The sequence below is a fragment of the Excalfactoria chinensis genome, chromosome 1 (genome assembly GCF_039878825.1).
Source record: "Excalfactoria chinensis isolate bCotChi1 chromosome 1, bCotChi1.hap2, whole genome shotgun sequence".
Lineage (NCBI taxonomy): Eukaryota > Metazoa > Chordata > Aves > Galliformes > Phasianidae > Excalfactoria > Excalfactoria chinensis.
Window position 1 is genome coordinate 11,280,892 of NC_092825.1, and position 17,575 is coordinate 11,298,466.

The following is a 17,575-nucleotide window of genomic DNA, read 5'->3' on the forward strand; positions in this document are numbered from 1 at the left end:
TATAGCTTGAGAAACCACTTAAAAACATTCTTTGTTCTAATTTAGTCAGATAACTGATCGGAGCTTTGTCTGTAAAATGTGAAAGAAATCTATGAATTGCGGCTTGCGCAGGGGGAGGAGATGAGCACAAAAGGAGTCTGCCACCCTGCACAGCTCAGCTCACAGATGCCGGCAGCGCTCCTGGAGCCCACTGGTGTCCAACCTCCTGACACAGGAAGGCTGCAGGTAACGTTTGTGTCTGTTCCACGTTAACACCTGATGGCAGGCTTTGGAGAGCGCCTTTAATGAGCAGCTGTGCAGGGAGGCCTGATCTCACATTCTGACTTGATCTCGGCTGACAAAGAATGCCTCCGCTCTACCTCCATTTGCTGCAGCTCCTCGCTCTGCAACAGAGTGAGGGCATCCTATGCCTTAGTGCAGGTAGGAACAGAACCATTGACAGAGGCAGTTCAACTGAATTATTTTTTGCAGACTCAAAAATAAAACCAATCTGTTATTATGAACCTTTATTAAGCGGCTCACGTTTCAGTATAAATCACACTAAAAAGATCTTTAAAAAAGATATTTACACTACAGTGCTGACACATTTAAAATGAAAAAATTGGTATAAATAAGCTCTATGGAAAAGCCTGGAATTGTCAAAAAGAATTCTGGCTCATCTTACAAAAAATATATATGTTAAATGTCAGCTCTACTCTAAAACCTACAACTCAAAATTATTTAAAGACTTCTTTATGTTAAACCTGCAGTGTTTACAGTGCATCTGGCCCTAAGTGCTTTGATACTTCACAGTTATGGACAGGCACTGAGGAATGTTACAAAGCTACATAACTATCTTCTGTAACAGATGCGAAGGCAAGTCACAAACTCGCCTCACAGAACTTATGAATCTTTACATTATTACATCATTAAGTTTAAAAAGGAATTTAAAACAATATATACAAATTTAGCACAAAAAATCATCCTCTCTTTGTCCATGCAGTTTTGGATATGAACTATGTTGTCTCGTATCATCCGGATGGACGTGACTGCCGGGGCACAACTTGCCTTGTAAGTCCTTGTTGCCAGGTTCAAATTTGGAATCCATTTCCAACTTAAACGCCGTCAATTCAACCTGATCCAATCTAGTCTGAACATTCTGACCCCTGCTGTCATGGGGTGCTGCAGTCTTTTCAGCAAGATCAACATTCATGGGTTCCTCTTTTATTCGGTGAGATGCAATAGGTTCGTGTTTTATCAGCGTAAATTCTTGCTGCAGAGCGTCTGAAAGTTTGGCGTCTTCGGAGGTATTTTTGCTTATTGTACAAATCCTGCTGTCAGTCTGAAGTCCCATAACCGAAGACTTGGGGTCTGCAGAGGTCCCTGCTTCGAGAGTGCTTGCATTTTGAGAAGGTTCTTCTTCCGAATGATACAGCTTGAGCCGGATGTGCCACGCCAAGCTGCACACCGCTGAAACTGTTTTGAACTGGTGCACAACATTCCTCGGGATGAAATAGATGTCGTTATCGAACAACTGAATTCTGGCGTATCGAATGCCTTCCCTTCGCAGCTGATTCAGTTTTGCATCATCAACCCACTGGACACACTGGAGGGAAAAAAAAGGAAATAAGGTTGAAAACTTAATTGGCCTCTGCAAGTCCTCTAACTAATGGCTCGCAATATGCTTACCTGTGAGAGTGGAGGCTCATGCAAATCCAACTGCATGCGCTGAACTACCTCTAAGAAGTCCTCAGCATGAAAACAAATTACATCTTTGGTTATACGAGGCTGCTCAGACCTACAGGAAGGCAAGAATTGCTCAGTCAGAGGCCGAAACTAACATGGTAAAGAGAACAGTCATAAAGGATAAAGGAAATGGTCTAAAAATAAACTCAGCAGTTCTAACATAAACCACATTTCAGAGAATAAAAGCTGACTAAAATGGCTCGTTCTCAATCACGAGGTCAACGATACCAACTAAATGCATTACCCACTTTTTTCATGTTTTAAATGAGTATTAGTATGAGAAGCAATCAACAGTCAAAGCTCCACACTGTAATGACCTCCACCTGCCTTGCCAAAAGACAGGTGGCCCAGATATGCCAGGCTTACTCTGCCAATGCTTCTTAGTGTGCTACAGCCATCAGGTACCTCAAAGCACACCATAACATTAGTGAGACTGCTGCAAGTACTGCTCAGTATCTCAGCCTCACAGCCCCTGTTCAGACTTGAGAATAAAGCTGGTTCTACACTCACCTGTCCCAACACCAGTGAGCAGCAAAGACCAGCACCCTACACACACAGCATCCACTGAAAATACACCAGTGCTTGTACCGACTACATAGCTACAGAGGAGCAAGATCTGAATTACAGCTTCCCCGAGTATTCCAGCTGTTACAGGAATTCACCTCCCGTCCCAGAGCACCTCCCTGAAAAAAGCACCATTCATCTAATAATGTCACCAGAGGAATTACCTAGAATTAGTTAACAACGTGCCAGAACAGCTACAATCCTTACCACTTCCCAATCTAAGAGTCAAATTCAGTTCTACATAAACACATAAAACTAAGCTTTGCATTTGGGTTTTGAGGGATTTATCTTCTCCCCCCGAAAAAAGGTTTTAAGAAACATCTGTTGATGCCCTTCCATCTGGCTGCCATGCAGGGACAGCACAGCAGCCGCCTGTCCCTGGGGAGCTGGGTGTTCCCTTTTACCCCCCAGCAGGGCCAGGAGTGAGATCTGCTCCCTAAGGCAGAACAGCTCCAGCATTTCGGAGCACACCACAGAGATTGCTGACCATGTTTTCAAAGCACAAGAAGATCATCGTTTGTGGTTTTAGCATATGTACGGTATTGGTTTTGTCTTAAGAAGCAGGCAGCGATGCAAAGTTCACTGGGATTTTAAACTGAAGAGGTGCATTCATTTGATTCAGGTCATGACCTCAATAAAGGGAAAAAAAAACAAACAAACCCTAACAGTTCAAGCTATTTTCAGAGAAAAAAAGGCCAGGTTCAACTACAGGGAAATTTTTTACATCACATATTTTACTTCCAATTTCATGAAGACAGAAACATCTCACTCCATTTATTTCTACATCTTCTGTTTCTATATCCTCCTAAAGAGGTTCCCAGCACTGAAAGCAAAAAGCTTAGAGGAACCAGTTCTAATCAACAGGCTGAAAATACCCAGCAATGTTTACTCAGCGTTTGAAGCATTAAGTCAAGACACAGGACAGTCAATGATTTCTCTAATCATTACTTTTCTCCCTACCTATATACACAAGCAACAAAACACACTGCGAACACTGTACTGCAGTCCTACCACAAAACATGGCATTCTTGTAAACACAGAAAATTGCCAGGGAATTTTTAATTGTGTTTGCAAACGTGATTATTAGCACAACTACTGTGAGATTCTATTTTGTACAACCTGAAGCAAGTGAAACGGTCAGAAAGAGTCCCTCAAATACCAACAGAGACACATTTCGCCCAAGAAGCACCCAAGCAAAACAAGCATGCACATCACCGACTGCTCTCTGCACCTACAACATAAAGCATAACTCCTCTCCTTCAGTTCCCTCTGACCACAAAACCCAAGATTAACATCTATTAGAACAAGGATTACATCACAACCACAGCCGGCACTTCCCAAACAGTTCAGCAGCTGAGGGAAGCAATGTCTCATGCCTCAAATGCTTTTGTACACAGTTCCCCTACAAGCAGCGAGCAGCTCTCTTTACATGTTCAGTTCACTCTTACCCTAAATACAAACTAACCTCTTAGTTCAGCAAGTCTCAGAATTGCTTTGTTTTCTTCCGAGAAAGAAAACATGTTAATATAAGTTATCTGCTTGTTACAACGTGTGTTTCTATTTCCACAGCGCCCTCAGCGCTCCTGGCATATCTCCAAGTTCCACTTTTGTTGTCAATAGTTTTCAAAGTTTCCACACACAATGGCTCCATTTAGTATCAAACCCTCACAGTTTACAAGCTACAGTAAAGATAACAGCTGAAATTACTTTAACATGCTGCATTAAAGTAACAACACCTCATTATACAACAGAAACTAAACAGGGCTTATAAGTACTGCGTGGTGCCTTTTCAAAACTCGACTGGCAGGTGGAAAGAGAAAGAAGTTACCACGGAGGTCAAATAAATCGTATTTATTCCATCAGTTGTGTTATATTTTTCTCTCCTCTACAGAGAACCATGTGGAATCACCACAGTTGGAAAAGACCTCTAAGATCATCCAGTCCAACCACACACCTACCACCAATATTCCCCCACTAACCCATGTCCCTCAGTGCCACATCTCCACGGATGGTGACACCACCACCCCCCTGCACAGCCTGTGCCAGCGCCTGACCACTCTCTTGTTGAAGAAGAGCAATTTCCCAATATCTAACCTGAATCTCCACTGGTGCCACTTGAGGCCATTCCCTCTGATCCTTATGTAGTAGAAGAGGCTGACCCTCACCTCACCACAGTCTCCTTTCAGACAGTCTTAGAGAGCAATAAGGTCACCCCTGAGCCTCCTCCAGACTGAACCACCCCAGTTCCCTCAGCCTCTCCTGACAATACCTGTGCTGCACATCCCTCACAGCTTCGCTGCCCTCCACCTCCAGGGCCTAAGTGTCATTCTTGCAGTTGGAGGCAATCTATTACATACATCAATTCCAATCTTTTCCTGCATTAAAAGATGCATTTTCAGTCTCTATGCTGAAATGAAATGCTGATTCTTACTTTTCTTCCTCTCCCTTAAACTGAAGTTTGTTTGGTAGTTCTGCCTATCTTCAGATCACTTTTCAATTAACACATAAGTAAGTTTAAAAGGAGTTTTAATGGAGGTTGGGTAGATTCTCTTTTCCACAAGCTCCAACCTAGAAAATGGTGGTTTCGTTCTGAAAAGCATAAAAGGTGGGAAAACTTACTGGTAGAACGTAAATGAAAACGTAATGGTATCCAGGAGAGGATGATCTTGTTTTAAAGAGGGACGGGGGAGGATAGGAAGTTCCTGGAGAAATATCAATCAAATTGAATTCTCCACAGTTCCTAGGGGCAAGTTTGCTTTCTCACATTTGCCCTGATGGAGTCTGATACAGCTCTCTCCCTCCTGCCCTCATACACACCTCCCTCAGATTTACGCAGTAGCCCAACTCCTGCTCTGTATTAATTCACTCCAGCTTCTCACAACCAGAACACGCTGGGATTTTGAAGCTCCAGCCGTCATGAACCTGACTAGGAAGTAAACTGTAAAATCTCAGAGTCTGAAATAACACATTAACTTCTGAGCAATCGAGTTGTTTTCCAGCAGCAATTATTTTCTATCTCAATTAACTCCTGCACTGTAACACAAATCTGCATGATCTCATCCAAAGGGAGTTCTGGGCAGGAAGATAGAAAGAGCAAAAGGTGGTTCTATTTAAGCATACAAAGGTAACCTCCAAAACTAAGGTCATTCCCCCAAACCAAGGTCAGAAGTTCCTGAAACAATGATTCTTTGTTCTGGGCGACAGAGCCCATGTGCTTTTGGGGTTTCTTTATTCAGTCAAAATGTAAATAGCTTCTAACAAGATACATTTATTTCTTGAATCACGTGGGAATTTCAGAGAGACATTCAAGACCACCACACAGCCTCAAGAAGATTCATCTTATGCAATCTACCATTAATGAGTTAGAGTTACAGCAGCCATGACTTTAAAGTAAAAAAAGTAAGTTTTGCTCATTTCCAGACAACACAGAACCGCCAGAAGGCCTTCATCTGCACTTCTGAAGCAGAAATCCAGCTCAACGTGCACGTTATTTCAACTAAAACAAAGTGAGAACTATCTTTCACATCCAACATCAACTTAATTACAGCAATTCAATCATAGCTATTAAACTGCTGCTGCAAGGCACCTTTCCAGTTTCAGCCACACTGCAAGGCTGTACACAACTTTCTGAAGGGCAGACAAGCACAGCTTGTGCAAAGAGATACAGAAAAAAATCCAGTTATCTACAAAGTATTATTTAAATACCTCTAATGCTAGATTAGCCTATTCAGAGCTCTATCTCCTGATAATAAATGGAAATCGATGCAAATATTTTCCAGATGCCTCACTGAGTAAGTCAGTCAACACATACCACTCTCCACAGTGCACAGCCTTCAACACTCCCACAGCAGCTGTAGTCTGTCGTTCAAAACCTTGTCCTATGTGATCTGCATGGGCTCGTGTCCGGTCTTCAAACAGCATTTCACGTGGTTCACTGGTTCGAGGTAGGTACTGCAAGTTTTTTATTTCATTGGTAGTTCTGTAGAAGAAAAATAGTGTTGGTGATAAGGGAAATTTCTGTAATTACCTGATATCTACCTGCAGCCAACAGGACGGTGAGAATATACAGTTAAATGAGAAAGACAGCAGCCCTTACAGCAAACAAAACACCTAAAGAGCTAAGCAAAAATCAGGATGTGGTGCAAATAAAATTAGCCAGGTTCCTAAGTACACCAATAGGCCCCGATGACTCAGACTCTCTCATCTACAAGCCCTGACAAAGCACCCAGAAGTTCCATATTCAAGGTTAGGCCTGGGCCTTCAGGCTGGCCTGAGCCATGCCATAAGAGCATTCATCTACTCTGCTAACAACACGTGCAACAGTTTGATAAACACCACAACTGTTCCTCAAGCAGCTGTTACCACTTGTGCTTCCGCTGCACAGTTAGAAAACACACATGCGTATGTGTGAAGAACAAGAAGCAAAACGACTATTTCCTCAGAGTTTAATGAACACGGAGGACACTGCACAAAGGTGAGCAGTGACACAAGACCTTTTCCAGCTCAAGTCTGCACTGTGTGCCACAAAACATTTCTTTCAAGAGCTAAGAACACCAGGTTGGCAGTGACACCTAGAGAGCATGTGGTCTACCTTCCCACGCACAACTACAGCAGGTTGCTCAGGGCTGTTTCCAGTCAGTTCTGAGCATCTCCGAAGGCAGAGACCGCACAAGCTCTGGAGAACCTCTTCCAGGGTTCAACTGCCCATACAGTAAAGGGGTTTGGTTCTGTTGCTCTTATTTTAAATGGAATTTCTTGTAACAAAGATTCTGCCCATTCCCTCATCATGTCACCAAGCACTGCTGAAAAAAAAGTGCCGCTCTTTCTTTCCCCCCCTCCTATCAGATGCTTCTACAACACTGCTGTGATCACAGGTGAGCCTTCCCTCCACAAGGCTAAGTCCCAGCTCTTCCAGTAACCAACCTGCATGTCACCAGACCTGCTCCAGTATGCCCATGTCTGTCATGGACTAGTGATCCAGAGAAGGACTCCAGGTATGTGACACCAGTAAGGGGGAAGAACAATCTCCATCAGCATGCTGATGGTGCTCTTCATAATCCCATCCAAACAGCTGCTGTCCTGCTTTGTCACAAAAGTGCAGTGACAGCTTACAGTCAATCTGTCATTTGTGTGGACTGATGAGTATTCATCTATCAGGCTGCTTTTCAGCCAGTCTCCAACCCGAGCTGGTGCACACTTCCTCATAGGTGCAAGATTCCAACCTTCCCACTGCTGACCCCACAAGACCTAGCCTGCCAAGGTTCCTCTGGCTTAGCAGCACAACCCTCCTGAGCATCAATCGCTCCTTCCAATTTTATACTGTCTGCAGACTTGCTGATGGTATGCACTGTCCCATTATTAATGGGAATGCTGAACAGAGACTACCCTTCAACTAGACTCTGAGCTGCTGATCACAACCTTTTGAGCACAGAAATTAAGCCACTTCTTGATTCATTTTGTCTAGCCTGTCCTTCATTAAATTGGGTGTCAGGAAGTTAGGGCAGACAGGTGCCCACTCTTGCCAAAGCCAAGATTAACAACACCCCTAGCATCACCCTCAGCCATTACGTCAATCATTTAGGTGTAGATTAGAATGGATTAACATAATACACGGATTTGGAAGGGACCTATAAGAATCAGGTCTAAAATTCAAACCCCGTGTCTGAGAGCACTGTTCAAATGCTTCCTGACCTCTGGCAGTTTAGTACCATGACTGCAGCCCTACAGAGCCCATGCCAGTGTCTGACCACCTTCCTACAAAGAACCTTTTCCTACTCCCCAGCCTGACCCTCCTTCAACAGAGCATCATGCCATTCCTTTGGATTCTTATTGGTATCTGCAAAGAGATTGGCACCTGCCTTTCTACTCCCTGTCATTAGGAAGACCATCAGGTTGATAAGGCATGATTTCCAATTTACCAACTGATGCTACCTATACCCAATATCTATTCTTGTCCCTCGTGTTTCAAAGTTACATTCTTCCCAGGGTCAAGGCAAAGTTGACTGGCCTGTAGTTCCTCAGGTCCAACTTCCTGCTCTTCTGAAAGATCAGTGATGTCTGCTTTCTCCCAGTTCTCAAGAACAACAGCCAGCTGCCAAGACCTTTCAGAGACAATCCAGGAGCAACCTTGCAATGTGACCAACTCCCACAGCACTTCTGGGTGCTCCTTGCCTGGCCCCAGGAGCTCCTGCACGCCCCATCTGTTCAAAATGTTCCTTATGCCAATTCACCTCCACTGAAGGCAAACAGCCCTCGTTCCAGGCCCTCCAATTATCTTCAGGACCTACAAATACTGGAGACCAATCTTATCAGCAAAGAGCAGCACAAAGAAAGCACCGAGTTAGCTTGCTCTTTGTGTCTCTATGACCTTTGCCCCATTCAGCAGTTTCCCCTAGTATTTCTTTTGTGGCACATACACTTTCAGAAGTCCCTCTTGTTGACCTTTACACCTTACCAAATTCATCTCCACACAGACTCAGACCTCACCTGTATCCCCTTCACAGTACACTCCTGAGGTGCATGACCCTGCTTCCAATACTTGTCTGTTTCCTTTATATACCGAATCCTAAAGAAGAGTGCTCCAAAGACACCATATAATTTTCAAGTTCCACGGCAGATATCCCCACCCTCAAGCTGGTGCTTATACCCAGTACTACAAGAAAGCTTAAAGACAGCATTTAAGATTGGACACGCCATCTCTCAGATGAGAGAGAAGCTCTCTGCCCCTTGAGGTCTTTAAAGATCCAGTCACACTTCAGAGCAGGAATGTCAACACCAGCCTCCAGGCAACACCTGTTTACATTTCCTGCAGTTTTCATTTCTCTATATTGTAAATTAATCACATGAGGAAAATGAGGAACATTCAGATGGTAACCTTAAATTCTTCTTACAGCTCTAGAGAGAACGAGCAGTGTGCTTGGCCAGACAGTAAACAATAAAAATATTAGAAAACCAAAAACCACACTATGATCAACCAAAACAACTCTTGTAAAGCAAAGCAACTTAGAAGTGTATCTTTTGAGATGAACACTTTCAGCAATTTACATTAAGATAACACATAAGCCAGCAAAATGCTTCAAGTAAAATGAATCTTTAGCCAATGAATAGCAACCAAACACTTAACAAGCAAAATATTTCAACCTACCTCTTCCTTTTGAAAGGTGACTTTGGCATGTCAGCCACGGGGATCATCTGCTCTCCTGGACGTACCCACATAATGGGACCATCATCACTGTCTTTACGACTCTCTAATTTTAAACTAGAAAGTGTTCCCCATGGCAGTGTACACTAATGGGAAATACAAGGCACAATTTTGAAGTTAAATATATACATTTCAAAGTAATTCAAGTAGTCTTTATCTGTCACAGTGAACAGACTTATCAAGCAACTCAATTATCTAAGTGAAGTTCATAGCACAACCACCTGATTTTAACATTACCAGAGCATTGTCCCCCTTCACCCACCCTATTCCCTTCTGTCCTTACTTTTAAGAAGGGTGATTCTTCCAACATATCAAGGAATTCAGGAAAGTAATCCCCCACTTCCTCATCAACTGCTCCAACCAGGCTGATCTGTCTCATTGGGCCAGCTCTATACGTACCATGAGAGTATGTTCTTTTTACCTATAAGTAGAATATGACAGTTAAAGTTACACTGAGGTCAGTATCACTTCAAGTTTGCATTCAACAAACACCTTTAATTTGTGCTTACATTTTCTGATATCAAGTTCTATATAAACCCTCATTATACCTCAGATTATTAAGAATTACTACAAAGTCAAAGAAAAGATCCTATTAAAGATGTATGACAATCGTACTTTCCATATCTCAAGTCTGAATACAAGGTTGAGTGAATGCTGTCTTTCAAGAAAATAATATTCCGAAAGCAGTAGCTGTGAAAGACTATTCAAGTACAATCTAACCAGTTAAGTAATAAACATTCTTACCTTGGTTACCTGATCTGCATATTTAACTGAGGTCTATTCCAATTTTTACTTTTTCCTGTAAGTTACGCAGCATCCTGAGTTACAGATCATTACATTATGAATAGTTCTCTGCCAATCATCCTCTCAATACAGCCACTCTGTGAGCCCTTTAACTGGACTAACTTTGCAGTCAGTGAAGTCAAAGCCCACAAAGGGCTGATAGAGGAAAAGAGAGAATGACAACCACTCATTTATGTGCTAAGACTTCTTCCTCTCTCCTCCCACTTTAAGGGCCATAGCATTCACTTCTCACAAAAAAGGAACTTCTTAAAACTCAAACAGAAACACAGCATTAAGGTCGTTTTGTTTTCAAGTAATCTTATCTGTCTTATTACATGAATAAAATACTTAAGCACAAGACTGATCAGGATCACTTCCTCTTCTGGTTTCCTATTTAACAGGCTAAACAACACAGCAGTATTATCAGATGAAATATGACCGAGATCAAAACAGAGGGAAGAGCAGATGGATTACTGCACAAACAAGTACAGCATTTCTCTTGCACTGCATCTCCACGCGTTCAGCATCCAAAGCAAGGAAACAAAAAAGGTGCAGGGAAAACAATGAAGAACAGCTTAATTGTGGTCCTCACCCAAACAGACTACTAAAATTCCCAGTAACTACAGAGGATAATTAGCAGCAACTCCAGAAAAGACTAAGCATACAACGCAGAACAATACTGTGCCCTCCTTAGAAGCTACACTGATGTAACAAGATGCCTTCGAAACTGAGAGCCAAACCCTCTTCCAATCATCACGGTCACACGCACACAGGCCACAGAGGACTGTTGAACAGTAAGACTCTACAAAATGTGCAAGTTAATGTGATGGCAAACCATGACAGTCATATTGAGAAGAGCAGCGTTCTCCTGTTCCCCAAATCTTTCATTAAACATTCCCGCAGCTCTCTTGCACTGACACTGCTGACTTCGTTACAAAACAACAGCAAATACTCATTTCTGTTGAACCTCCACCAGTCAGTCCTCAGCTGTCTGCACTGGCACTAAGTGACAGGAGCTCATGGGATGAAGGTACTTGGATACATAAGGCAAACACACTTTCCTTTTATGGCTTACTGGACAAATCCATACTACAACACCCAAACAACACTTTCTGAAGGTACAGACAGCCATAAATGTATCAATCACAGTTTATTGATAAACCTAACATGCAAGTGGATGGGTCTTCCAGTGGTATAAGTAGCTTAGCATTCTTAGCATTCTGCCTCTCTACATCAGGATACTGAGCTGGCATTTGCATTAACATCCTTGGATTTTATTTATCTTAAGAAAGAGATATAAATAAGAGGTATGCCATAACAATGAATGCCTGTCCAGAAAGAACATGAAGTCTGCCAAAGGAGGAAGAAGCTGGCAGTGAGCATTATCTTCTGAAGTAGCTCTAGCTCTTCACTCTCTTCCACTGTGTCTTCCTGCAGCAGCACGCATGCTCTGTGGCTCAGAGCTGCAAGCAAGCACACAGTGACTTTCAGCTGCTCTTGAGAATCTGCTATCTCATCTCTCTCCCATGGCACAATTAGAACAGAAAAGTTCATATGGAAAAGACCTTGAAAGAGCATTTAGCCCAACTGCAGGACTATAACGTCCTGAACTCCAGACTCAGGGCACGGGCTGAGTACTCTGAAGATAACTGGACAGACTACTAAAGAAGGCATTGAGAACCTCAGCCTTAGTAGTGATGTTCCTTGTCATATCCAATAAACAACAGAGATTCTCGTTGGCCCTCCTTTTGTTGTTAATGTACTTGTAAAAACATTTTCAATTATCTTTAACAGTGCTGGCCAGATAAGTCATTGTTGGGCTTCTGGAACAGGTTGCCCAAGGAGGTTGTGGATGCCCCATCCCTGGAAGCATTCAAGGCCAGGCTGGATGTGGCTCTGGGCAGCCTGGTCTGGTGGTTGGCAGCCCTGCACACAGCAGGGGGGTTGAAACCAGATGATCTCTGTGGTCCTTTTCAACCAAGGCCATTACATGAGTCCATGATTCTATTTATGATTCTGTCTTTCTACTATCCCTTCTGCATATCCTAGCAACACCCATGTACTCTTCCTGAGTCGGCTATTCTTTTTTCCACATATGGTAAGCACTCTTTTTCCCCCTAGAGTCTCAGCCTTTTGATGGCCCTCAGGCTTCTCCCCATGACTTCACTGCTGCCAACTACCAAAAGCGGGCAGTAACCAGAGGGTCATCCCAGACCAGAGAGCTTCCTAGTAATGTCTCCGACCCAGGTCCCAGGGAGACAGCAGACTTTCTTTCCCCTGTGAGTCTGGTGAGCCTATTTGGCCCCCCATTCCTTTCAGAGGGAACCATGTATGACAATCACCCTTCTTTCTGTTCCATGCACTGGCAATCTTGACACAAGGAGATGACTTGTCAGTCCCAGACAACTCTCCAGATCGATCTTCTTCAGCATCTTCACTTAGCTGTCCTTCATGTCCTGTACCTATTGCGTAAGGGCACCTGAGAAGACAAGGCAGGCGGGGAAAGGATTTCTCTGCCACCCCAAACAGGGACCTGTCTCCATTCTTCCCCATCTCCTAGGTCCCCTCTTTCTCCAATGACAAGAAAGTAGGGGATCCACCACTACTTGCAGAGCATCCCCCAGTGCTTTTCTTGCAGGGATAGCAGGGAGCAGCTCCACTCCTCTCCTTCTCCCTCCACGATGCTCCCAAATCGTTCTACATCCTCCTTCAGCTGAGCCACCAGAGATGATCATCCACCTCCTCACACCATACACATGGTACACCACATCCTAAACACAGGTTTCAGGAGATGCATTGCAGCATCTTTATTAGAGTACAGCTCCACCAGTGTCCTTTTACAACTGCAGTCAATACTATCACTACACGTACTTCATTTGCATCGCAGCTGAAATCCTCAATTAACAAAGGACAGATAGTCCAACTAATAAGAAGCAAGATGACCTAATATTCTGTATTCCACTGACACAAAAAACAGCGCAGTAGTTGATAAAGAACCCCAACCTTCACATAAAACAGTCTTGCCAAGGCAAAGTATCTATCACACACCTGTAACTCAAGAAGATCTCGGATTCTCTCCAGGTTTCCAGTACATACCTTGAGGGCTTTGTTTAGTTTGTTTTTCCCTCAATACAAAATACCCCAATGAAAACAAGCAACATACAACTCAACTGAAATCCGTTGGCAACACTGTTCACAAGCAATCTTGAAAGGTAACTTATGTGCATAACACATAATGCAGACTTCTGATGTCATTCCATATGAACTGATTCTCTGTTCAACACCATTTAACAAATGAGAATAGTTCTGTTTCCATCAAAGAAGTCTCCTGCAGAAACTTATATTATGAAATAAGCAAATAGTTGTAAAATGGTGTTTCAACAAGCTAAAAATTCTACACATATAACATATAAAGAATTCCTCAGACCACTAAATACAGGTAAACACCACAATATATGAAAATAAACAAATCTTTAATGAAAAGAAAATGAAATAGCATACAATTACTTCAGACATCTGTGGAAGAAAAGTGTTTTCAGCAAGTCCCCTCAAAAAGGAGGGTAGATGAAAAGTAAGTTCAAGCAAGCAGGATTCCACAAATCAAAAGGAGCGAACATCGGGAAAACCTCCCCAAAAATAAACCTGCAAGAGCTAAAAGGATGGGAAAGAAAAATAAAAGATAAAGATTCCCAGAAAGAAAAGGACAACCACTGACCTGAAAAGTGACTACACCAACATGAACATCAGAGCCATCACCACTGCACTCCTTCCTCCAGAGTACTCACACTTCCCTACACTACCCCAATACGCAGCACCTATCCCAATTAACACAGGCAACAGAGAATATGAGACTTCGAAGGTGCAAGGGGTCAGAGTATATCTCTGGAGCAGTAAATTGCTTGCTGTCACAGAATGGGATTGACTGTGTAGCCCCGCACTTGTCCTTGAACTACCTCTGGCACCATAAATTAAAATCATTTGCTGACTTAATAAAACCTATCGTGTGGGAGCTGACAAAATTTTCAGCTGGATTAACAAGCCAAATTGGCTCACCATGAGCTATGAGAAACACCACAGCTTGGCACAAGGACACACAACTGGAAGCAAAAACAAGGACATCCTCTTTCAGCAGCAAGAGGTGTTAGATGGGCTCTGACAACTTGTACGACCACACTTCAAATGGTGCAAAACATACAAACCTTGAAGCCCATCTGATCTGGGACAGGATGATGATCCTCACTCCCCCTGGAGCAACAAAGCAGGTAGCTAACCAAGAAAGCAAGCTGCAGCAATTCAGAGAGAACTCAAAACATGCTCTTCAAGCTGTAAGAGGATAAACACACCACCTGAAACAAACAGGTGGTAAGAGAAGCAAGACAACACCACTTATCCCAGATGCACTTGGGAGGATGGGGGGGAAAACAAGCTAAGTGTTTCAGCCTAAAAAATACAATGGTGAAAACTAAAAGTATGGATAAGTCAAAAAACAATCAAGCCAAACAAAAGCAAACCTTTCTTTCAATGACAGTATAGGCATTTTCAAAGGACAGAAATAGAATCTAGTAACTGCAAACAGCGGAGCCATTTAATCACATAAACATCAATACAAAAGGCCCTACACTTCATTACTTAACCAAGGATCTATCAACACAGAGTACGCTTATCAAACCTGCAGGTAACACAAAAGCTACAAGCTTGCAACAGGAAAGGATCAAAAACAAAATCTTTGACAGAGATCTAAATGCACAGGATGTAATTCAATTTAAAGGAAAACAAATAACTATACTCGGATGCATCTACACACATATTTGATTGCATGTAAAAATGAAAAGGAGTGATTCACTTTGCAAGAGCTGCTACTCTGCAAAAGGCAGGAATAAACAGCCAAGAGCAATCACTTGCAGCCACTTGAAGCAATCCCCTCATGCTCCTTTACAACAGTAACACACCGGGTAGATACTGCTGTTTTGTTTGGCTTCTTTGTAAATTGAATACTGAAAAGAAGGACTGACAGAAGAGAGTGTAAAGAGGGAGCAGTAAGACTGTATCACAGTTAAGGATATAAGGTGTCAAACTTGGAAAACACTAAAAGAAAGGCATGTGGTGGCTGTCTTGTCACTGCTGATACAAATAAAAGGACTATAGGGAGCATTAAGGTAAGAGGACAAACAAGAAAAGAAGATTGTTCACCAGGTTCCCTTGGGAAGCATGGAATCACCTAGATATCTCAGCAAGCACATCAGATAAGCACTTGTCAGATAAGGCTTCAAACAGTCAAGTCTTGCCTTGAAGCACAGGAACTGTTTTGTATTGTAATGGATTTCTTCTACCTGCACAAATGATGTTTTCTCTCCAACCAGACTGAAGAGCAGGAAAATAAATAAGTCAACCCAGTGAGCACTGCTACAATTAAACATGAAGTGTGAGCTCTGAGGTTTTAGCGGGACACAAAGTTTACACCCACCCAACACCAGGACACAGCCATGGTTTCAAAACCTTAAGTAATTCGCCTCAACTACACTACCAAGCTTATTTCAAGTGACATAAGCTCCAAGCGGGTGGCAAAAGCTGATCATTTAGGAGCACTCTTCATAATGCGCCTAAGGACTTGACAAGATTCAAAGCTATTGGGTAACTGATGCAGCTATCAGTGTACAAGGATGAAGGAATCCAGGGGTGGATATCCAAACTAATTCATTTTGCCTAGTTACAGAGTCGTCAAGCCTCAGAAATGCTTCACAATATAACTGTTATATTAACAACAACAACAAAGGATTTATTTAGCAGTGCTTAAGTACAGACCTGAGATGGGCGATGGACAACTCCCCAGTTTCTTTCTCTCTTAAATTTAACAGCTCATTACAATGAGACAGAACCAACCCCAACTCAAACCTCCCTCTCCTGCGCCTACTGCGACTTGTCTCACAAGCTTCACCCCGTTTCTAATCTCCCAGCAGGAGAAAAGACATCACTTCTATTTGACACAGGGGAAAAAGAAATCAATAAAACAGGGTTGAGGCTTACTGGGTAGTAATGAAAGAAAGGCAAAAAACTGAAGTCACCTCTGATACACCACTCTGATGCTTCTGCTCCAGGCTTAACTCATTCCTCCTTCTCTGGATTATTCTTTTCATACACTTCAGTCTCTCTAAATATATGTCAGGTTTGTCAGACTGGTTACACACATCACAAAAAGGTCTCAAAAACAACCAAAGAACTTCACCCACTAATGTCAGCCTCATTTCAGTGTTTTAGTTTAAATTAACAGTGCAGCTCAGTTTAATACTGAAGAAGGTTGAGACATATTCAAAGCAAACCAGATACACTAAGTTCCTACCTGGGCATCAGAAATCCACTCACCTTGTACAGGCAGCTCAGAACACCACATAACACAAGTACAGAGCTTTTGTAAAACAGGAAGAGAAACTACATTCAAATTTCAATGAAATACAGTACAACAACACTTCATCTCTTCAAGTTCAACAAAGAATTCAGCAAGAAGGGAAAATAGTGTCAAACTGCACCCCAAAAAATAGAACAAGTTACGTGATCACGTAGTACTTCTTTTACAATTCAGACACAGAAAACTGAAAAGAAGAGGTAGCTGATACTAATGAATGAGACTCATACGACAAAAGTACAGCTGGAGGACAGAACCACAACTCATAGTCCTCAGATCTGAAAAGGCCCTCTGGTACCTGTGCAGGGTGAGCTCTGTGGCACAGTACCACTATTGGCTGTTATGTTCCCATACTCTTTCCCTTTGATCCTGGCTCCAGTCAGAAAGGAAACACTGAGCTAAGGAAGCCTAAGCTGCAGCAAATCACCTGGTAACGCGGAGAATGTAGGCAGACAGAAGATTTTAAAGTAATGGCAGTAAGGAAAAATAGAATCATTACCTAGGCAACCAAGGTACTGACCATTGTATTCCAGGTAAGAGTAATGCTGTGTAAAAGACTATGAAGAAGTCTGGCATACGCATATATACATTATTCATACACACAAAACCCTTTATGTGAGCAAAACTGTAACAGGAGCCAAGCATTCTGTCACGCAACTAAATCCTGACAAGTGATAAAAAGCTACAAAGACTTGCTGAAAAGCAGAGAAAACAAACGGAAGATAGCAGAACTAAACCTCCAGACAAGTAAAATGTGCACTTCAACACTACGGTGTCAATGACTTGAACACTACAATGTAAAGTTCAGATGAAAGAAGCTACTAAATTTCCTGTTCCTCCTTCACTCACAGGAAAACAGTCTCAAACACAGAACTGATTGAGCTGTGCATATTACTATTGTA

The 17,575-nt window shown here is 42.5% G+C and overlaps 1 protein-coding gene across 2 annotated transcripts in view; it reads right to left on the reverse strand.

Annotated features, from left to right (window-relative positions):
• Positions 1–491: 491 nt before the first annotated feature.
• Positions 492–17,575, reverse strand: part of RSBN1L (round spermatid basic protein 1 like) — a 43,461-nt gene continuing 26,377 nt past the window's right edge. For both annotated transcript variants that reach the window (XM_072338365.1, XM_072338360.1), the window contains 5 exons: positions 9,774–9,911; positions 9,434–9,576; positions 6,101–6,268; positions 1,669–1,777; positions 492–1,585 (listed from right to left, as the gene is read on the reverse strand). In XM_072338365.1, the coding sequence (XP_072194466.1) occupies positions 947–1,585; positions 1,669–1,777; positions 6,101–6,268; positions 9,434–9,576; positions 9,774–9,911 (1,197 nt within the window). In that variant the 3' untranslated portion in view covers positions 492–946. The remainder of the gene's footprint in view (positions 1,586–1,668; positions 1,778–6,100; positions 6,269–9,433; positions 9,577–9,773; positions 9,912–17,575) is intronic.